This window comes from Trichosurus vulpecula, chromosome 4 (assembly GCF_011100635.1).
Source record: "Trichosurus vulpecula isolate mTriVul1 chromosome 4, mTriVul1.pri, whole genome shotgun sequence".
NCBI classification, from domain to species: Eukaryota; Metazoa; Chordata; class Mammalia; order Diprotodontia; family Phalangeridae; genus Trichosurus; species Trichosurus vulpecula.
This window is the reverse complement of record NC_050576.1, coordinates 74,884,603-74,907,683: the sequence shown is the minus strand read 5'-3', so window position 1 is coordinate 74,907,683 and position 23,081 is coordinate 74,884,603. Positions and strand designations below refer to the sequence as shown.

The 23,081-nt window shown below is 45.2% G+C and overlaps 1 protein-coding gene across 1 annotated transcript in view; it reads right to left on the bottom strand.

Annotated features, from left to right (window-relative positions):
- QSOX1 (quiescin sulfhydryl oxidase 1) overlaps positions 1 to 20,509 on the bottom strand; it is a 51,894-nt gene extending 31,385 nt beyond the window's left edge. The window contains exons 1-2 of the mRNA XM_036754770.1: positions 20,108 to 20,509; positions 7,533 to 7,633 (exon numbers count right to left, since the gene is read on the bottom strand). Of these exons, the coding sequence (XP_036610665.1) occupies positions 7,533 to 7,633; positions 20,108 to 20,408 (402 nt within the window). The 5' untranslated portion in view covers positions 20,409 to 20,509. The remainder of the gene's footprint in view (positions 1 to 7,532; positions 7,634 to 20,107) is intronic.
- Between the last annotated feature and the right edge of the window lie 2,572 nt (positions 20,510 to 23,081).

Here is a 23,081-nt window from a genome sequence, read left to right as displayed (position 1 = left end):
CTTTAAATTTGGAGTCACCAGATCTAAATCTGAAACCTGTCTCTGTCACTTATCACCTCTATGACCTTGGGCAGGTAACTTAAGCTCTCTGGGTCTGTTTCCTCATCCGTGAAATGAAGAATTTGGACCAAAGGATCTTAAATGTCCTTTCACATGCACACATGTGAATATTAGTTTAGTAGAATATAAGCCCCTTGAGGCCAGGGATAGGCTTTCATTTTGGAAATGTTCCAATATCTTATGCCCCAACTAGACTTCTTTAAGATTGAGGATTATATCTCATTGTCTATATTCTCCCATAACACCCAGAGCAGTACTAAGCACATTGTTCCTACTCAATGAGCATCTGACTGGCTGATCCGTAGGTAGCTGTTTCAGAAATGCTTGTTACAGGGGGAAGTCTGCATGGGACTTGAGAGTCCAAAAGGAAGGTGATAGAAAGATCAAAGGTGATAGAAAAGTGTTCTTTATGGAGTGAAGGCATGGCATGCTTGATAAACCTTACTCCATTATTCCAATTTTCTGACTGATTTCTTTTCTGGGCAATCCTTTTTTAGATTCTGGAGACCAAAAAGTTCTCATCCCCTTATTCTTTCGAGGACTGGAAACTTCCCAAAACTGGCCCACAACACAGCTTGGGGAGCTGGCTATGGGACCCCTACCAAGAGCTAGAGTTCCCAGCTCTCTAAAGAAGTCCCATCCACATCTTTTGGCAAACCGGCCCTTCCCTTCTTAGCTCCCTTTGTTTACCTCCTGGGGTGTATCAGCCCGAGGGCCTGATGTAAGCCTGACACAGACTTGGAGCCCGCCCTAAAAGCCAGGTGTTTGCTGAACAGGCTGGGCCAGATGGAAGCCCTGCTGTTTTTTAAAGATGATGAGGAGCCCGAAAGGGACAGTGCCACAGATGGCAGGCATGCCCAAGGGCTTGCGTGTCCATGCCCCCGTCACCGTGACACAATCCTCCTCTTCCCTTAACATACACACATACTCCTTAGGACACTCAGACTTCCTCATTTCTGAATAGCGCTTACTAGGAAAGTCCTGTTACTGTAACTCAACCCAGCCCCTACTCTGAGGATAGTGTGCAAGTCACTGCTGCTGGCCTTTTATTGGCTAGGACAATTCTCAGGAGCATCCGATAGCAATCATTGCCACCTTCACCACATTCTTCCAATTACTTTTGTGGGTGACTGACACCCATAGCCCTTGGGCTTTGGATTTAGAGAAGTCTTACGTGACACCAGACACACACACACAGAAACCAGGCTCTCAACGGCCCATCTCACAACTTTCCACTAGAGCCCAGAAACTCAGTTAGGGGTGGATGTCACAGGAGGAAATCAACCACCCACTTTCTGGCTTCCTCTACTGCATAGTTGTGGTTTTCCCCATTTCATTTGGTTTGGAAAGTCAGCTGGAGAATCAGAGAGTAAACTGACCCATGGTTGGGTCAGCTGCCAGAAAACATCAGTCCCAATGCCAGGGCAATGAGGCCTTCTTTCTGCTTCCTCTTGTCACCCCACCTCAGGAACAAACAAAGCCCAGGCTTCTTGAGGGGAGAAGACACAGGATTGCAGATTTAGAGTTGGAAGGGTCCTTAGAAGTCATCCAATCCAACTCTCTGATTTCACAAATGAGCAGTTTGCAAGCATCAGTTAGGATTTGAACCCAGGTAACTGTTGTGGCACCTTGCTGCTAGGTATGTGGAACCTTTCTGATTCTTAGGCTTACTGAATGGCCACCAAGAGAGATTACTTCTTTAAAGAAGTAGGTTGATGACTCCTCTGGTACAGCTGAGGTGAGGGCTTTCCTAGAGCCAGGGAGATGGTTTAGAATCCAGGTGTGGGGAACTTGAGGCCTCAAGGCCACATATGGCCCTCTAGGTCCTCAAGTGCAGCCCTTTGACTGAATCCAAATTTCCTGTGGCCTCAAGGCCACAGGTTCCCCACCCCTGGATTAGATAATCAACTAAGGTCCCTCCTAGTTCCAGGGATTATGTGGACTGGACCCACTTTTCTTGTAAATCAGATGGTTTAGTAAAATGGCTTAGCCCTTTCTGACTCCTAAGGAATGAGTTGATGTGTTCAGGGCTACAGCCCACCACTGTTAAAATGATTTTCCTAATATGCATTATTTGCTCCCACAAAGGGACTTGGGTACTGGGGAGGTAAAGCCCCATGAGCCTCTAGGTCTCTATAATTACTTTTCCCCAACTTCTCTCTTCATCTCACTCTGCCAACCTCCCACCTCACTCCGATTAGAACAGAAAGCACCTCGTGATAGATGAGTAAGCACTGTACATGGAGTGCTTCCTACCTTAGGAACATTTGGCCATAAAACCAAACAGTAAGAACCCTGGCCTGTTCCCTGAAGGAGTGGGAGCTTTACAGGGAACAGAGAGCTAATAAATCATTGTTGAATTCAATTGGAATGGCTTTAGCCTCCATACCAAGTATTTCACAAATATAGGGATAGGGACAAAGTGGGACAGGGGATTCCTTCTACTCATGCAGGTCAGCACCTTCCCTGTACCTCATAGAGAAGCCTTAGAGAGTTGGGAACTGACCAGGGTCCCAAAGCCAGTATGCGTCAGAGATGGGCCCTGGACCCCGCTCTTCCTATTTCTAAGTTCATCTTTCTAGCTGCTATGCCATATTTGCTTTGAAAATATATACATAAAAAATAAAATGATGGCCTCTGACTTCAAAGTGAGATAGCCAAGCCCACTGGTTGGGTGAGGGACACAGAGACAGGAGTCTAGAACATGGGTTCTTAACCTAGGAATAGATTTCAGGGTGCTCATGAACTTGCATGGGAAAAAAATATATCTTTCTTTCAATATAATTGGTTTCCATGGTAATCCTATATATTTCATTTTATTCATTTAAAAACATTATTCAGAGAAAAGGTCCATAGGTTTCACCAGACTCCCAAAGGGGCTGATAACACACACACACACACACACACACACACACACACAAATGTTAACTATGGTAATTTTATAAATGAAACATGATAGAGGCCTAGGCAGTTTGATTTAGAAAACTCGGGAGGGAAATGATAGCTTTCTTTATATATCTGAAGGAAGAATTATGTTTATTCTGCTTGGTCCCAGAGGGTCAAACTAGAAGCAATGGGGGCTGCCAGCAGAGGTGATGACTTGGGTTCAATGTGAGGAAAAACTTCCCCCTAACTGGAGCTCTCTCAAAGTGGATGGCCTACCCCAGGCGGTGGTTAGTACGTTCTCTCTCATTCAGAGATCTTCAGTCAAAGGCTAATGACCACTGGTCACCAACTGATGATATTCCTGTGAGACATGGGTTGGGTTCCAGGACTTCTTAGGTCCTGGTCGTATACAAATTCTGTGATTCTGTTTAGAGAGTAAGACTTTTTTCATGTTAACTGTATAGTACAAAGGTCATAAGACTCAAGAGTCAGAAGACCTGGGTTCATGCTTCAGCTCTGCCTTTTGCCAACTATATGACTCTGGCCAAGTCATTTAGCCTTAGAAAACCTTAGCTGCCTCATCTGTAAAGTGGATACATAAATACTTACCTCACAGAATGCTGGTAAAAATCAAATTAAATAATGTGTATAGAAGCATAGCCTAGTGAAAGAGGACCAGACTTGGAGTCTGAGAGTCTGGGTTCAAACCTCAGCTCACACAACTGGAAGCCATTAAGCAAGTCTTTTAATATTTTCAGGCCTCAGTGTCTTCATCTCTAAAATGAAGGAGTGTTGGACTAGAGCCCTAAAATCCCTTTCAGCTTCTATTCTATTTTATAAGCAAAGGGGAACAGATATCTGATAGGGAAGTGATATGATCAGACTATGCCTACTTTGGCAGGTGTGTGAAAGACAGATTAAAGAGAGGAGAGATTGGAAGCAGGGGGACCACCAATGAGGGTCTGAACTAGGGTGCTTTTGTTGTTGTTCATTCTGACCCTTCATGACCCTATTTGGGGTTTTCTTGACAAAGATACTGGAGTGGTTTGCCATTTCCTTCTCCAGCTCATTTTACAGATGAGGAAACTGAGGCAAACAAGGTTAAGTGACTTGCCCAGGGTCACACAGCCAGGATGTGTCTGAGGCCAGATTTGAACTGATGAAAATGAGTCTTCCTAATTCTAAGCCTGTTTCTCTAGCCACTGTGCCACATAGCTGCCCCCACATTAGGGTACTAGCCCTGTGAACAGAGGGAGGGTGTAGCATGCTTTAGAGGAAGGTATTCTGGATATGGAAGCAGAGGACCTGAGTCTGAATCTCAGCTCTGTTACTTATTGATGTAACCAAAAACAAATCATTTAATCTCTCAAGGGCTACACATGTGTAACCTATTATATAAAAATATTATTATTTGCATAGCCTAAGGCAGTAATAATAACATTGAAAAGCATGTCTGGCTTTTCAGCACAAATGAAAAAAATGAGCCAATCATATTCCATCTCGAAGTGACTGTAGCAGGTTCTGGCTTCTTCCAGTGTAGTTCCTTAGGCTGGTGGGAGATGAGTCTGCAGTCCTATAGTGGACTGAGGCACCAGAGAAAACCAAGTCCAGAGATATGAGGCTTTACAAAGCCTCAGGTCCTAAACAGTGACCTAAAATGGGGTAGGTAGCCTTTGGCCCTCTGAGCAGGAGTTAAGGCCCTGGGAGGGCCTTGCGAAAGGAAAGTCACATGGAGAAGAGCTCACACAAACAAACAAAGACCTTTCAGACCTTAGGGACCTTGTTTCCTGGATAAAAAAAAAAAGTATGGATTTTGTGGTGCAAGGAGTCAGAAGGGGAGGGGAGGGAAAGGGAGGAGACAATCAGAGTGGTTCCAGGCTGTTTGCAATTTGAGGATCACTGGGTTCAAAGGCATCCTGTTCCTGGAAACCAAGCCTTGCTTTTCAGTTCCAAATGGGTTTCCTGATTAGCCCTCAGTGGCCAAAGAGGAAACTTCTCTAGCTCTAAGCCATTCTTGGGTCCAAAAGAAACAAAGAAAGCCTATTTTTATTAGCAGGGATGGGTGGAGGTGTATAAAAAGTAATTTGAATTTTTTCTCTCAAATTGGAAGAAAGTAATTAAGAGAGCAAACAGACAGAAGCGCTGGGTATGGACCACCAGATCATTAAGGGAATATTGCTGCTTTGTGCCTATGTGGGGACTTCCACTGGAGTATCTTAGCATACTGGGAAGATTTTAATTAAACTGTGGATGCCCCAGAATGGCACTGGAGAGTTCTCTCCAGGGCTGAGCAGCCCTCAAGCATGATGAGCCCCTCGCCCAGGGTCATACTCACTGCTTTCCCTGGAGGAGAGCTCTTGAATCCCACAAATGGTGCATTAAAGACATATTTGAGAACGGTAGTCTACAAGGGGTGTCTGGCTCACAGGGTTTAAGCGCCTGTCTTGGGGCTGGGTAGGGCAGAAAAACACAAGGCTAGGGTGTTGAGTTTACAATTTGATTGACTGATTATGCATATAAAACTCTTGGCAAACAATAAAGATAAATATGAGCTATAAATATTATCAATATTGTTATCTCATTCTTTTCATCTTTCTTCAGCTAGAAGTCCTGGAGAAAGTGACCAACCCACTATTATTCTTTTACATTTAATGTTCTGAGGCATTTTGCACAGGTGTATAAATAACTGCTTTTTGTAACTGAATAAAAATATTGGGCTACAAGCTCATCTTCGGTAGGTTCACTGAAGGTAACTTTATAACAACTCCAATAGTTTGCAGAATGACAAGGATGAAGTATAATCCTATTCTTGTGTTTTGTTTTGTTTTTGGTTTCGGAGGCAATTGGGGTTAAGTGACTTGCCCAGGGTCACACAGCTAGTAAGTATCTAAGGTCCAATTTGAACTCGGGTCCTCCTGTCTCCAGGGCCAGTGTTCTACCTACTGTGCTACCTAGCTGCCCCTTCTCATATGGTTTTGACATCTTCTGACACATCTTTATACTTTGAAAGTTTTGTATCTTACATATTTTAGAGATTATGAGTATTCAGTTCAGTGGCATACAGTAAAAATGTCATTCTCAAACATTCATGGATAACTGTCATCCCTGGATGACTGTGCAAAGGTTTGGCCTGTGTCTAGTTCCTGAACAATTTATGTACTGAATTCTCAAGAATATTTTGGGGTCTGTATTTGTACTACAGGGCCTTATCATCTATTGATTAATGAAAGGCAGCAAACGTTTATATAATTCTGGACACTAGGTCATGCCTTGTTATATTAGCATCTACTAAGATGTTAAATGTTTTCAAGCTATAGTGATATATTATATAGTTTCTCCCATTTCTTTGAATAATCTGCATTGTTCCATAAATCTGGGCTCCTTATGGCTAACCTATTTGTAATTTCTTGTGGCAATGACCAGACATATCCCTTTTCTGTAAACAGATCCTCATGACTCAGCCATTAGTTTGATGCAGCTTTTTTGAAGTATGGTTGAGTTCATGTGGACATTGCCCTTGGAGGCCTTTTTGATTCTGTTCTCAGATCTTAATTTGGTTTTCTCCAGGCAATATGCCTTGCCTAGAGAAGACCAAGGTGTTTTTAGGTATAGTTTTCATCCATTGGTTCAATTAGACCTCTAAGTTACAGAACAAAGTCTTCCCTCTCTATTTTGCCTTGGTGTAAGTTAAGAACTTTATAATTATTGAAATGTTATTTGGCCTTGGTATCATTAGAGAAACTTTCCATAGGAGAAGGAAGGCATTTAGTGGTGAAGGGGAAGTTGTCTTTTTGATGAAGCCATGTAACTTGATGTCATCCATTCACATGGATGTTTCAAATATTATTATTTAAGTTCTTCTTCTGTAGGCTCACTGAAAGCATCTCTGGGACAAGTTTAGTAGCAGATAGTATGACGATGACATGTATCTCATCCTGTTCCCACACTATCCTGTGTTTTTATTACCACTATTATTATTAGGACATTCGCAGACCCCCTGACCTCCATGAGACTGATTTCATGTCCCCAGAGTAGTGTAATGAGTCAGGTAGGTCTGGAAGGCTGAAAAGGAATGTGTGTTCTGGAAAACCACATACAGCCTCTAAGCTAAAGGATCCAGGTGAAAGAGCCCTAGCAAGAGAGCAGGCCTGACTTTACAAAAGCCTTCCAGGCTGCTGATAAAGGACTTATCTGGGCAAAGGTTGCTCTAAAGCCCAAACTAAACAGCTCAGGTTTTCCCTTGGTGGCCAAGGCCACATACTTCTTAGATAAGAGATTTTTCTGCTTGTGAAAAATAGTTGCTTTTCTACTCCTAGCAGGCAAAGTACAAAGGTGACCTTCCTGCTTCCAAAACTAACATCCCCAGTGGGAGGAGTATAGTTCAGAAGATTTGGGGCTTCAGCCACTAGGGTTCTGTTGGGTTGAAACCAAACACAAGACACCCAGAGACCCAGAGACTCAGAACGGGGGCTGGAGAGAGAAGAGTTTGTTTAAAAAACAACAACAAACAAGCCAATATTGCCATGTCCTTTCAAAACCTCGCCCTCCCCGTGGCTCACCGCTCCCCTCACACTTCAAGACTTCACCTTTACACTAGGGTAGGCATGGATCCCAAAGTTCCGGCAGATTTCTGAATTTGCTTCTTCCGCACAGTCCAAGGCTGCTACCTTGATCACAGGCCTCCAGTCTGAAATGACAAGCATTAGGATGAGCAGGAGGGTCCACAGTAATTAGTCATCTTCACCCATCATACCCTGATACCTCCCCTGTCCTGGTCCTCCTTGTAAGAAGTGCTGAGTAAATTCACTTCTTCTTTAGGAATGAGGTGAGAATGACCTCTGAGGAAGGACCAGTCGCTCCACACCTGGCCAACAATAGTGGAGGGATCCCCAGGGCTGCCTGGCATAGAGGAAGAAGGGTCTTGGGCACAAGAAGTTCTAAGCCTATGTAAATACCACTGCCTTGTGTTTATAATTTGAGTTCTAATTACTCCTCATCTCTTCGTGGATTTGCAGTTAGAAGGGCTACTTTGGATTCATTTGAGCTAATTCCACCTGTGTAAAAGGGATGGGGGGAAGGTCTGACTAAGGAAGGGAGAGTAGACCATATAACTTACCCTAACCCTACAGGTACCCTACAGTTTTCGTTATAGGGATAACTCAGGCACTAGGAAACCATTCAAAGAAATTAACTGAACCAGAGCAAAGGACTGCCATGACCATCTCCTCTTTGAGGAGTCTAGGGCTCCAGTATGAAACAGAGGGTCACACTGAAGAGAGGGGTGAGAATCCCAGGGTTGTGGAGCTGGGGGGAGGAGGTCCTGCCCTGGCTGGAGACCTTGGAAGTGGACTTGGCAGCTCCAAGTTGGCTAACTTCCTGGCTTTGTCCTTAGCTTTCCTTGGGAGGAGCTGCCTGATTATCAACTTCTTCATTAGCCCCACCCACCCCCAAATCCTGGGTGGCCATGCATACTGCCAACAAAAAGACTGCTTGGCAAATAGAAGAGGCTTAGGAAATACTTCAAGGATGACTGGTTAACTGATAAGCTATAGAGACAACATGGCCTGTGGTAGACAGAAGGCAGGTCTCTAAGGAAGGACTATTTGGTCCTGAGCTCATGTCTAGCATGTTCTGAGCCCGTGTCTAGTGTTCCCTGAACACAATGTACCTGGAACTGTGCTAGGCATTCAAGAGAAGACATAGTCCCTGCCTTCAAGAAACTTATAATCTAGTTGGTGAGTCAAGACACACACACACACACACACACACACACACACATGAAACAAACATTACAGGATGTAAATTAATGTAATTATGTGCTAGACTGCATATTATAGACTGTAAGTGTTGGAGGAATTCAAAAGAGGGAGAGCAGTGAGTTCTGTAGAGGTCAGCAAAGGCTAGTTGATCAGTGAGGAAGCAGGACATGAGCTGGGCCTTGAAAGGCAGATAGAATTTAGTCAGACAGGAGGCAGAAGGCAAGGCAAGACAGCACGAGCAAAGGAAAGTGGAAATGAACACAACTTGTGTGGGAAAAATGCAGCCTTCTTAGGACCAAAGGGCTGTTTGGGGAAATGCTGGGATACTGGATCAGTAGGGTGGGGGCCAGATTATGAAGGCCCTTGAATGCCAGTTTAAAGGAGAGGAACTGGATCCCATTAGGCAATATGGAATCATGGTAGGTTTTTGCTGTTGTTCAGTCATGTCCGACTCTTCATGACCCTATTTGAGTTTTCCTTAGCAAAGACACTAAAGTGATTTGCCATTTCCTTCTCCAGCTCATTTTACAGATGAGGAAACTGAGGCAAACAGGGTTAAGTGATTTGCCCAGGGTCCCACAGCTAGTAAGTGTCTGAGGTCAGATTTGAACTGAGGAAGATGTGACTTCCTGACTCCAGTGCTAGAGCTCTATCCACTGTGCCACCTAGCTGGCCTGGTAAGTTCTTGAGCAAAGTGAAAGTGGTAAGCCAGCCTCTCTCCAATGGAAGGACTGCTGGAAAAAGGCTCAACTCATCTGAGGCTGGCTCAGAAACCCAAAGCAACAGAAGGCTCTAGCCAGGACCAGGGTAGCAGCTCTGGCAGAGGGAGCCTTCCATCTAGTATCCACGGATTCCTGGGGTGGCCTTACAGATGCACTCTGAATCTCTTCCCATACAAGAGCACCAAGACTCAAAAGACAGGGCGTTTAAGGAAATCTTTCATGTTGACAAATAGTAACAATCTTTTTTGAGGGAAGGGGGACCTTAGGTGCAGTGATCCAATACGCTCTGGTGTCTTCCTCCCTCCTTATAAGCATACTAAAGCTTTGTGTGAACAAGAAATAAGAAATATGAAATCACAGCTTTTTCAGGGTGCCTCAACCCAGCTCAGCCCCATTACTTCATCACCATTCACATGTTATAAAGCATTTTAAGGCTTACAGCTGGGTGGCACACTGGATAGAGTGCTGGGACTGAAGTCAGAAAGACTCCTTTTTCTGAGTTCAAATCTGGCCTCAGACACTTACTAGCTGTGTGACCCTGGGCAAGTCACTCAACCCTGTTTGTCTCAGTTGACTCCTTTGTAAAATGAGCTGGAGAAAGAAGTGGTAAACCATCTTAGTATTGTTGCCAAGAAAACCTCCGATGGGTCACAACGAGTTGGACACAAACGAAAATGACTAAACACACACACACAAGGCTTACACAGCCTTAAATCCTGTGAGGGAAGTAGTTTATTATATTTATTATTCCCATTTACAGATGAGGAAACTGAAGACCAGAGACTTCAGAAATGATTTGCCCAAGTAGCAAGGGTGGAATTCAAGTCTACCTCCTCTGGAAGCAGCTGGATAATGCTGGGCCTGGAGTCAAAAAGACCCAAGTTCAAATCCAGTCTCAGAAACTTACTAGCTGTTTTACCCTGGGCAAGTCACTCAACCTTTGTCTGCCTCAGTTCCCCCAATGGTAAAATTGGGATAATAATAGCAATTACCTTATGTTGTGAAGATCAAATGATAGATTATTGGTCAATTGCCTGACACATAGTAGACAGTTAATTAATGCTGATTTCCTCCCTTCCTCTGGCTCCAAGGCCAATGAATGTTCTCACTGCTATAACATAGCCTCTCTCTTTTTGATACCTGGCATCACCCAAAGAACTCCCATGAAATCTTCAATGCTCAGACGACATCACAGCCTCTAAAGAAAGTTTTAGCTCCAAAGAGAAAAGCCTTCATTCTCATGGGCAGTAGCATGTGATGCTGCTCACAAGGGAAATTAGTGAGTATATACTCCCCTCAGGAACTGGGGGGAAACAAGGAATAACAGCTCACATTGCCATAGAGCTTTAAAGCTTACAAAGCAACCATCACAACTACCCTGTGGAGCAGGTAGAGCAAGAACTCCTATTTTTCAGATAAGAAAGCCAAGGCTCAGAGAAGTTAAGCAACCAGCCAACCATCACACAGCTGCGAAGCATTTCGAGTCAGAATCTGAACCTAGTGTTCTCTCCACTCCACCATACTGGGCAGAGGTCCCATTAACAAGTGACTGATGGCCAACACTGCCTGCTCCAAGAGGACAGAGAATAGATGCGAGTAGAAGATAAGGAAGAAGATGGGGTTAGAGTAATTTAGGATCCTTTTACTTCCTCCCCCTTTCCCACAGCCTCCTCACCCAGATCTTTGCTTAGAGCTACCTAATTCTGGTGGGCCGCCAAGACTCATCTTCATCACTTCAAATCTGCCCTCAGACACTTACTGGCTGTGTGACCCCGGGTGAGTCACTTCACCTTGTTTGCCTCAGTTTCCTCATCTGTAAAATGAGCTGGAGAAGGAAATGGCAAACCGCCAAGAAAACCCCAAATGGGGTCAGGAAGAGGAGGACACAACTGAAGGACAACAACAAAGTCTGGTAGAAATAATAATAATGACAGCATTTCTATAGTGCTTTCACAATAATAATAATGATAATAAAATAATAGCCAGCATTTACGTGTTACTTTAAAGTTTGCAAAGCCCTTCGCATACAAGAAAGAAGGGAGGTGGCAATCATCAGGGAGCCCTAGCTAAAACAGAAGGCAGAAAAAATAAAATAAAATAAAATAGAAGGCAGAATGCCGTCTTGGGGAGCGGGGAGCGGGGAGCGGAAGGGGAGGGAAAGGGAGAAAATTTAGAACTCAAAAGCTTGTGGAACTGAATGTTGTAAGCTAGAAAGAAAGAAGGAAAGGAAGGAAGGAAGGAAGAAAGAAAAAGCAGAAGGCAGAGATAGTGGCTTGCCATCCTCCCCTTGGATCCCCAAATTCCATCCAACCAACTCAGTTTCCTCACCTGTAAAATTAGGATAATGACAGCGCCTGCTGCGCAAGGTTGTCGTCAGGATTGAATCAGATAATAATTACAAAGCATTTAACACAGTGCCTGGCACACAGTAAGTGCTATATAAGTGTTAGCTATTATTAGCTATGATTATCCCCCTTCTTAGGGAGGGACTGAGCTCCTCGCATGTGCGGTCACACAGTAGCAGCTTAAGTTCAGCCAAATACCCACACGAGCTGGTTTCATCAACATTCGATAATATTTACGGCGCAGCTGTTCACACAAGGCACGGGATTAGGCCAGGGGGTGAGGCTGGGAAAATTTTTATTCACCTGATGCAAATCCATGCTCCTTCCTCTCCTGAGCAACAGCCTTCAGATCCCCCAGTCCCGATGCTAGCAGCTTAAATTGCTACCCTGAGGCCTGTGGCAGGGGGGAAAGGCAGTTGGCTGGGGAGAGGGGCACAGCTAACTAGGCACCAGACCAACTAGAAGCTGCTAATCCCGTCCAAAAAGAGTAACTACAGCTACATAGGGCCATATTCCTTTTCTTTTCTTTTTGTTTTCCCCCAGAACAGAGGACTCCAAGAGGCTGGGCAAGGGCCACCCCACCCCCAATTTTTCATAAGTGAAATCAGGTTAACATGAACATCAAAGTGTACGGGAGAAAAATCACAAGAGGGAAATCTGAAGGGCTTGTCCGGAAATAGCGAGGCATAGTCCCACCTAATTCACCTTGGTGGTGATGAGAACATAAGAACAATATATACAGGAGAGACAACCTGGGGTAATGAAAAACATTAATCAGGAAGACCTGAGCTCAAATCCAGTCTTAGGCAATTTACTGACTGTATGGCTTTGGATAAGTCACTCAACCTCAGCTTGCCTCGATTTCCTCACCTGTAAAACGTGGAAAATAATAGGACCTATCTCCCAGGGTTATTGTAAGGCTTGAATGAAATTATAATTGTAAAGCGCTTGGCACAGCCCTGGCACATAGTAAGTGTTACCTACCAGCTATTAAGTCACTTAACTGCTCTGGGATTCACCTCGCTCACATGTTCCATCAGATCATAGGGTTAGAGCTGGATAAGATTTAAGAGGTCATTTGGTTCACCACTTCCTTTTACAGATGAGAAAGACTCACAGGGGTGAACTTATCAATCGCCAGACTCCCTTCTTCCTCTAAATCTTGTGATCCTTAGTGAAACAACAAGCTTCTTGGGGGCAGGTACTGGTTTCTGTTTCTGTCTCTCTATCCCTGCCCAAGCAGTTAATGTTTGCTGAACTGAATTGGTTCCTCTCCTTTCCAAAGTACAGCAGGAAGAAGGAGGAAAATGGCCGTTCTGGCCCCAACCACCACTGCCACCTGTAAGTCACCATCCCCTAGGAAGAACCCCGTTCACTCCTGAGAGCTAGATGGTGTGGTCATCTTGTTCTAGGAAGCACACACTTGACTGGAGTTGGCTGGAGGAGCCAGGTACACTAAATACTAATGCCTGGGAGATCAGGTTAGATCAAAGCTTCCTCTGACATGAACTTACGTCAAAAAAGAAAGGGGAAGTAGGAATAGGGTGGAAGGGCATGGATAATAGCCAAGGCTAGGCAGATTCATTCCCATGATGGCTTAGTTTCACCATTAGAGTCTCTCTCTAAGAAGTACAGGTTACAACCCGCTGCCCCCCCAACCCAGTCCCATCCCTGCCATTGGTTATTTCCCATTTTTCCTGTATATAGCTTGTTTGCAAAGAGATTTTTTTTTGCATGTTATCTCTCCCATTATATTGTAAACTTTCTGAGGGAGGGACTGACTTTTGCCTTTCTTCTTATTCCCAATAGCTTAGTGCCTGGCACATGTTCTTCAGTCCTATGCCACTCTTCATGACTCCATGGACCATAACATATTAATACTGTCCATGGGGTTTTCTAGACAAATGATACTGGAGAGGTTTGCCATTTCCTTCTCCGGTGAATTAAGGCAGACGGAGGTTAAGTGATTTGCTCAGGGTCACACAAGCAGTAAGTGTCTGAGGCTGGATTTGAACTCAGGTCTTCTTGACTCCCACCCAGCATTCTATCCTCGGAGTCCTCTAGCTCCACACAGAGTATGCCTGACACACGGTAGGCCCTCAATAAATGTTTCTTAACTGATTGACTGACACATACAGGGAAATAGGGAAAGCCCAGTTGTTCTCTCGGATACTATGACCCTGGCTGGAAGTAATAGATTAGACACTACTATCTCCAAGAACCACCACAGCCTTCTCCTCTGGGGGGAAGCTGAGGGGAGAGACAGAGGAAGACCGGAAACAGAGAAGGCTTCTAGCTAACTCTTTTTCCTATAGCTAAAAACCACTGGGCTGTACTGCTGGGGCACTCCATGGCAAAGATTCAGCTTCTTCACAATAGGGCTTCAGTGAGTACTAACAGCCCAACACCAGGATCGCCATAAAAGGAAGGACAAAAATCAGGGGACAGAACAGGAATGCTGAAGCATGATCCCTTCCCGCTACTATAACGGTCAGTGAAATTGGCCAATATTTTTTAAGTACTTGCTACTACTCACAAGGAACCAGGAATTAGTCCCTGCCCTGGAGATTTCATTCTATTGGGAAGATAAGTACAAAGCCAAAGAAATGCAAGGTGCCCAAATGCATCAAAAGCTCAATATTTTGCACGCAGCAGGCACTAGGTTTCCTGTCTCTGACATGGAAACCATACAGCTGGCTACCAGCCCCCGGTGATGTTATCCGGAAGAGGTTAATTTTTATCAGGTGCTCCAAGATCCTGAGATGAAAAATGTTAGGAAGAATTAATGTCAATACCTTAATGGACACTAATAATATTTAAATGTCCTGCTGAAACACTAATTGTTTGGGACTTTACTATTCATAGGCCCATTATCAGTAATGAAAATAATAGGAAGGAGTTCTCCCTACCTGTTACATCAATGAAACACAGGGACACCTGAGCAGAGTTAAGCCCTGTCCGAACAGGAATGCCTCTTGGGGAAAGGTGCTTTCAAATTGCCTGGTGACTCAAATGCGGTGTTTTGGAATGTCTAACGACATCAGCACGTCCTATGGTGTGAGCCCAAATCTGGCGTCTGGTAGGAAAACATTCTGTGGTGTTGTGACTGCCCTGGGTAGGGCAATTCTGTGATTCTGTCATTTCTGAAGTAGTGCATGGGAAGAAGCAAATGAGGAGGCACGAATCAAGGGAAGAAAGCATAGCTATGAAATTAGCTGGCCAGCACCTAGGTGGCCTTAAAAGCCCGCCAAGTACTTTACCTACATGATTTCATTTGATCCTTACAATGAACCTGCGAGGTAGGTGCTATTGTTATCCCGATTTTACAGCAGCAGAAGCCGAGCCTGAGGGAGGTTGGGTGATTTGCCCAGGGTCACCTAGGGGGTGAGTGTCTGAGGTAAAATGCGAACTCTTGTTTTTATGAACAGCACCCTATCTACTACCACTTGTGGCCTGTTGCAGAGAGGGACATAACACAGTAAAAGCCTGACAGTCAGCAGCACCCCAGGGACAACTTCACTGCAAGGACACCCTGTCAGTTTAGGCTCCTCCGCAGGGACATCTCATCCTCCTTAGTTTAACTAATTTACTTATATTTGTACGTGTTATTTCCCCCAAAAAGTGTAAGCTTCTTGAGGACAACCATTGCTTCTCCCATGCCTGGAATGCACATCCTCTTTACCTCTGCCTCTTAGAATACCAACTGATCTTCAAGACTCAGCCCAAATGCCATATGCTGAAGTGCAAGACCATTCCAGGTACCCTGATTGCAAGAGCGGCCTTCCCCTCGAGTTACGTTGCATTCATCTTAACACAAATCATTTTGTGTTAGAATATAAGTTCTATCACCACAGGGCTTGCTTCACTGTTCCCTCTGTATACTCAGGGCCCAGTATGGTGCCTGGCACATAGTAGGCCTTCTCTCCATTACTTATGCACAACACTCCACCATCCATCTCCAAACCTTGGTACCAGTTACACTCCAGTTACCAGGCTTATAGGGACCCTCCCTTCCTCAAGGACCACCTTCTGCCCAAAGCCTTTTCCAATCCCCCTCTAAGCTAGTACTTTCTCTGCCCAATGACTTTGTCTATACTGGCATTTATTCACTTTATATTCACGCTGCACATATAGAAAGTGTGTCTATATATGCCTCCCTATTAGAAAGTAAGGTCTTTTGGAGAAATGATTATTTCGTTCTTTGTACTTGTATTCCCAGTGCCTGTCACACAGAGGTGCTTTATAAATGCTAGTTGATTTGAACTCATTTCAATCCTGCTGCAACTCAGCTTTTCTGCCTAGTTTCATTCTACTCCCCATTTGCCTTCTATATTCCAGCCAAACTGTACTAACGGCTCTTCCTCAGTCTCATCTTCCATTCACTCATCTCTGAAACTTCCTGTAGGTCACCTCCTATTTCTCAATTATACTCTTTTACTGAGATCCCTCTCTCTCCCTCCCTCCCTCTTCCCCCCTCTCTCTCCTTTACTCCTTCTCTCTCTGTTTCTGTCTCTCTTCCTCTCCTCCACTTCCTCCTTTCTTCTTCTCTTTCTTTATCTACCAATGTGTGTGTCTCTTTTGTCTGTAATTGCTAAATTTAATATAAACAAGTGTCAAATATGTTGGGGGGGTTTTGTACATAGCAGACACTAGATTTTTTGGGGGGGAAGGGGAAGGAATCATATCAATGAATTACTAATAAGGAAAATCTCTTATTAATACACATCAGTACTTTCTCTTCAATATACAGTCTTGAGAACACCAAGAAAGTTAAGTGACTTGCCCAGAATAACAGTCAGGATGTATCAGAGGTGAGATTTGAATTCAGGTCTTCCTGACTCTAAGGTTCAACTCTCCATCCTTAGGGCCAACACTGTCTCTCATCAAAATATATGGTATAAAAAAGAAGTGCCAGGGATAGATGTGAAAGGCAAAAAAGAATAACCAGAAAAGTGTTCTATAAGAAATGATGAAATGGGCAGTTTCTGAGAAACCTGCAAAAAACTTATGTGAACTTATGCAGGGTGAAATGAGTAGAACCAGAGAACAATTTCTATGATGGCAACATTGTAAAGACAAACAATTTTAAAGGAGTTAAGTACTCTGATCAGTGCAGTGATCAACCACAATTCAATTATGGACCAATGATGAAGACTTCTGCCTACCTCCTGACCAAGAAGTCATGGACTCAAGATGCAGAATTACACACGTATTTTTTGGACATGGTCAATATGAGAATTCATTTTGCCTGACTATGTATATCTGTTCTGAAGGTTTTGTTTTTCTTTTTTTTTTTTGAATTGGGGAAAGGCATGTGTGGGGAGAAAAATGCTTGTTTAATTGAAAAAAAAAAGGTCAAAAAAAAGTGATCCATTCCTTGGGACAGTGATTCCAGCCATGGTACTGAGGTCTAAATGTGGACAATACAGACAGGGTAAAGGGAGTAACTTATCTTCCTGCTGAGTAGGCTCCCATTACAAACTGATAGGTTCTAAATGAAAATTCTCCCTGATCCTGGCAAGAAGTAACGCAGATTCAATCTAGAGATAACTGTGGCTGAGAAGATCGGTATAAGCTTCCTACCTCACTTTATCATCCCCCTCATACCACTACCACTTTCCCCACACCCAGGATTTCCTCTAATTGGAAGAAGACACATTCCATATTCCTAGGAACCCAGCTCCTTGCTGACCAGGAACCAGGCTCTGCCTCAGAGAGCCACCTCAAGTTTGACAAACCTCACACAGGAGTAGGCTGGGTCAGTATCTGGGTGTGAATTTCAAGGGAAAACTCTTGGGGTGCAGGAGGCCAGACTGGTGAGTCAGCTGGAAAAAAAGTAATTCACTCCTGAACCTTCAGATTAGATTGAGGAGATGTCCTATGCAATAATTGACTGGTTCTACAGCTGGCTCCAACCCACAGGATCAATGATTTAAATCTGAAAGGGATCTTAGAGGTCATTTAGTTCAACTCTCATTTTACAATTAAAGAAACTGAGGCTCAGAGAGGTAGTGATTACCTAAGTGTCACATAGTGACACACAAGTGCACAGCCAGGATTTGAACACAGGCCCTCTTGACTTCAAATCCTGTGCCCTTTCCATAGTACCACAAGATTTTTCAGGTCAGCTCTCATTCAACCATCACTGGAACTCACCCAACCCTTACTATCCAAAAATCTTTGAGTATGAACAGAGAATGAGATCCTCCTTTCTCCTAACTACGCTGTGGCACATAATGTGTTTCTTGGACTTGACTTAGTCCCTGTCACTACAATTCCATACTAGGTATTCATTACTTCCTGCCCTGACCCATTATGAGCTGACATCACTGAAGTACCTTTAGTCAAGGGCCTTCCTCAAAGGTGGATGAATTTTTGAAATGGGGGACAAACATATTTTTGTGTATCTATACATAACTGGGGGAATGCAGTTAATACCCAAGTGGAGAATGTAAGATTGTTTGTAAAATCTGAATTTTAAAAATTGGGTCCATCTCTGTGAAGTGGAAAGAGCTTGGGATTTGGAGGCAGGAGGATATAGGTTTGAAACCTGGATCTGCCATTTATGACCTATGTGGCAGTGGGAAAATCACTTTACTTTTCTGGGTCTCTATTTCCTCATTTGTAAAATGAGGGAGTAGGACTAGATGACTTTGAAGGTGCCTTCCAGTTCTAGATCTATGATCATCACTATGACCTGATAGAAATGTAGTAACTCTCAATCTCCATTGAGAGGCCATTTGGATTTGGAAACCAGTATGCCAACCAAATGAGCTGGAATCCATTCAACTAGGGCCCCGATTCAATCTCTCCTTTCTCCAGAAGTCTGAGTCTCTCTCTGGCCCCCGGTGTCAGTATTTCAAGTGCAGACCTGTGAGGATCCCACTTCTAATCACAAAAAGTGGCACCATTTGGAGACAGTGAGCAAGAAGCAAGGGCTGACCAATTTGTGGCACCAGGAGAAGCTTTTGATTCAAGAAAAAGAAAATGGCAAATTGAATGGTTAAAAAAAAGAGGGTCATGCAGTTATATGAGATTCCATGCTGTCTTGGGGAGGGAGGGGAGAAAATCTGGAACTCAAAACTATGTAGAACCGTGTGTGGTAAACTAAAAATAAATAAAGAAATGAAAAGAGGGTCATGGGATCAGAAAGTGGGAAAATACATTAATTAACGGAGAAAAGTTCTGATTGTTATTATGAACTCTGCTAGCCTTTGAGCTGGGAAAGCTAAGGCTGGGATAGAAGGCTCTGTTGGGGGGGGGGGGGAAATGACCACAAGGAAAGGGAAATAAAACGTCAAGGAGAGAAGAAATGAGACTAGATGTGAAATGAAAAAAGGCAGGGAGGATGGGCTATTTCTATTAGAGTAAGTTACTATTAGAGTAAGGAACCAGAACATAGCTAAGTAATAAAGAAGAGGAGACAAATGGAGGAATACATCCCCTATGATCACTATGACCTAACAGAGAAGGGGGGGGGGTTCTATCCTCAGTGACATAGGGATACAGAATTATAGATGGACAGAGGTAAGGAAGGAAATTAGTACAAAGGAGACATTAGCCCAGGAATGCTAATGTTAACACATGGGACCTGGGCATATGGGACAGGTAGAGGAAAGAGTAAGGGGCTCAGAAAGGCATAAGTAGAAGTGGGAACGGCAGTAGGTCTTAGGGTACATAAAGAAAATCGCCATCAATCTGGGGGGCGGGGGAGAGAGAGAGAGAGAGAGAGACAGAGAGAGAGAGAGAGAGACAGAGAGAGAGAGAGACACAGAGAGAGAGAGAGACAGAGACAGAGAGAGACAGAGACAGAGAGAGAGAGAGAGAGAGACAGAGAGAGAGAGAGAGAGACAGAGACAGAGACAGAGAGGCAGAGAGACAGACAGAGACAGAGAAACAGAAATACGTATGAGAGAGAGGCCCAGAATCCTGGGAGAGGGGAAAAAGAAGAGGGTTATGGTCAACAGAAAAGAGAAGCTATCAGGACCTGGGCCAAGAGTAAGAGAAGAAAGATGCGAGGCTGGGAAAGATGAGAGGAAAAAGAGACAGGCCTGAGAATAACAAAGCTGGCGGCAGGGGACGGGGAGGAGGTACCTTTGGGGTAATAAGAAGGATGCTTGGCCAGAGAGGAGAGTGAGAGAGCAATCTTCCGGAATGAAGGCAACGGAGAGGCAAGGAGGAAGACAGTATGGACACCGAAGGGGAGAGACGGGGAAGGAGAGAGAGGCAGAAAAGGATCCCTACTGCAAGCTGCGGAGAGAAGTCCTGAAGGCTGGTGGGCCTGGGGAGCCCGGGGGAGCCGGGGCATGGGCTGGGGTGGGGAGCAGCCGCTCACCTTTGACTTCCTTGGCCAAGGCTTTCCATTTGGGGGCGAAGGCGATGCAGTGTCCGCACCAGGAGGCGAAGAACTCTACCACCCAGGCGCTGGGGGATCCCAGGACAGCGGGCTTCAGGGTGCTCTCCGTTAGCAGCTCCAGGGGGTCTTCGGGCGAGTAGAGCATCGCGCGTAGTCGCGCCGCGTCCGCCTCGGGCACCAGGAGCGCGGCAAGCAGCAGCAGCACAAGCGGCAGACCCAGCGCTGCGGAGCCGGAGGCCGGGCCCATAGTGGCGGCGGAGCAGCGGCCGCGACTCCCCATTCCGGGCAGGCGTCTGCTGCCGGAGGCTGCGGACAAGTTCGCAATTACTCCGGGGTGCTGCTGAAGCGCAGCAGCCGGCCGCAGCCGGGGACTACAACACTCTGGCTGGCTGCGCCCGCCTCCCCCGAGGAGGAGCGAGGAGACTCCTCCCCCTGGAAGGCCCGCCCACCGAGGCTGGCGCCGTCGGGGGGAGCCCCTCCTTCCTCATTTCCATCCCTACCCCCTTCCTTCTAAGGAGGCAGCTCTGGATTTGGGGAACAGGGGGGAGGATCCAAGTTTACGCGTGCGTATTGTTCTTGAAAGCTATTGGACGCTGATCTCGGGGTGCCCCAGGGCCACGACGTCTTCAAGGGTGCCCTTCCATGCTGGGCACAGAGCACCGGCCCAAGTTTACAACAACCAGTTCTCCCGTTTCGGAGTCCTTCGCACATTCTCCCCACCCCCCTTCCTCTTCCACACACTCAGACCCCTGCCAACCCTGGCCTCAAAGCCCGGTGCTGAGCCCTGCCGAGCAAGGCAGGGCACTACTGGGAAGTAACCCTCTGCCTTGTGGAACCTGCTTTTGGCCTGGGAGGCAATGGAGACGCCACCCGGTTCCCCAGGATTTCAATGCGAGTGACTCTCCTTTTTTAATAGATAAGAGAAAATAAGCTCTCTGCCTTCCTTGGGCCAGAGGCATCAAGAAAGCGTGAAACACTAGAGAGTATGTTATTTTGGGGACTCCTCTCTTCACAGCCCCCATCTACAATCTCCATTCACTTTCTGCAATTTCTCCTCTTCCTCCCCACACCGCCCAACGTGAAGACTGAGCAGAGCCAATTTGGGTGTAGCTGAGGATTGAACTTGTGTCTCCTCCTTGCCATGACTTTAGACCCCACTCACTACTTGAGTTGGACCTCTCGGTTCTGCCTCGGGCTTCTCATGTTTGTTTATAGGTTTCTGTCACAAGACTACTCCTTGGCAAAAGTGAAAAGTAGGAAAAAAAAAAAAGACAAGCAGCTTCCCACATTGCTCCCCCTCTCACTTCCCTTATCTCAGCACTATTCCTTCACGTGGGTGCCCAGGCATCTCATGCCATCCCATGGTTTCTCAAGATCCTCTCCCCTCTCCCATCACTTTGCCACCTCAACCAGTCCTGCCCACCCCTTAGATCCAGGGTTCTGGATCTTAAGGAACCTTTGCTTTTACTATTCTCTTTGTTCAGCCTGCTGAATACCTATCCAAACTTTAATGACACCTACTCGGAGAAGCCTTCCTGATTGCCCAATTTAGACCTCGAATAGTACTGCAGTTAATGCTTCTTTTTTGTCTTATCTTTATGGGAAACTGAGGGGACCCTAGAAGTTCCCTCCCACAAGGAGACAGGCAGAATAGAGTTTGTGGGATACCGATGGAAGTACTGACCCAGTGTTCTCTAGATAGAGGCAAGGGAAGTGGTAAGATCTATATACAGACATACAGGTTTGGGATTCTTTTCCATTTACTTGACTTTGAGATAGGAGACTTTCCATTTCCCATGTGAGGCATAAGAAGACACTGCAATCAAGCTTTGTTCTTAAAGTTCAGGGCCCTGGCTCGCCATGCTCAACCACGTAGTTGGGGTACTTGAACAGGCTGGCTTATGGACTTGCAGACAAGCAAGAGCTGTCTTTGGGATTGGGTCTGCCATACTTCAGCAGCCATTAGCTTCAGTGGCCCAAGTCAATCTGCTGATGGACAGAACGAGGGGAGCAAAAGCCAAGATCGAAATCAGGGCTTCCATGAACCCAAGGTATTAGATGGCCAATTAGATCCTGGAGCAAAAAGGAGCAGAACAGGTAGGACTAGCAGCTACTGAAAATCCTTTCTGGTTTGGGGGGATGGAGGGGAAGACAAACCACAATTTTCCTTGCTCGTCATTTCCTACCTTGAGATGGGGTCCTGAATACACAACTTACTTCTATAATGAAAGAGTACAGGCATTTCTGGCTTCTTCCTACCCCAGAACTTCAAAGATTTGGGAGGGTAAGCAGGAAGAAATTCAAGTGATGGCTGGAGGCAGATAATTTAATGTTAGGGTGCTTAAACTAATTTTCACTTTTGTTTCAATAAATTATGTGGCTGTGATATGTTGTCTTATCTTGTGAATTTGTGTCTTGTGAATGGGGACAGGAATGAACAGTTGACCGAAAAAGAAGATTCCAGGTGCTAGATTCTGTGTTCCTGAAATTTCTAGCTGTATTCTATGTCATCCCCTAGCTAAATTCCTACCCAATTAGAAGCCCAGGTGCTCATCAGTACGGAGGTGGTGGGTTGAGGGTGGGAGGAGTAATCTAGGCATTTGCTGGCTGAGCACTCTCTAGTGGTCAGTCATGACATCAGAGCCTTTTGGTATGTTACAACTCTGTGCCACACAGAAACTGAAATGACTAAGGGGGCTGGAAGTTCAAGGAGAGTGTCACATAGTGGAAAGCCCAGATATAACACTCCTTTGCTGGATAATTGATACAATGTCACACCACCTTTCTGTAGGTTTAAAGAGGGCAAGTCCTGAGCCTATTTGGTCTGCTTATACCAAAGTGCCACTATTGTGCTGTACCAAGAGGCAGGTGTTATTTGCACAAAGTAACTTCTTTGAATCTTCATTCAATAAGCATTTATTAAGTACCTCTACTAAGGGCCAGGCACTATGCT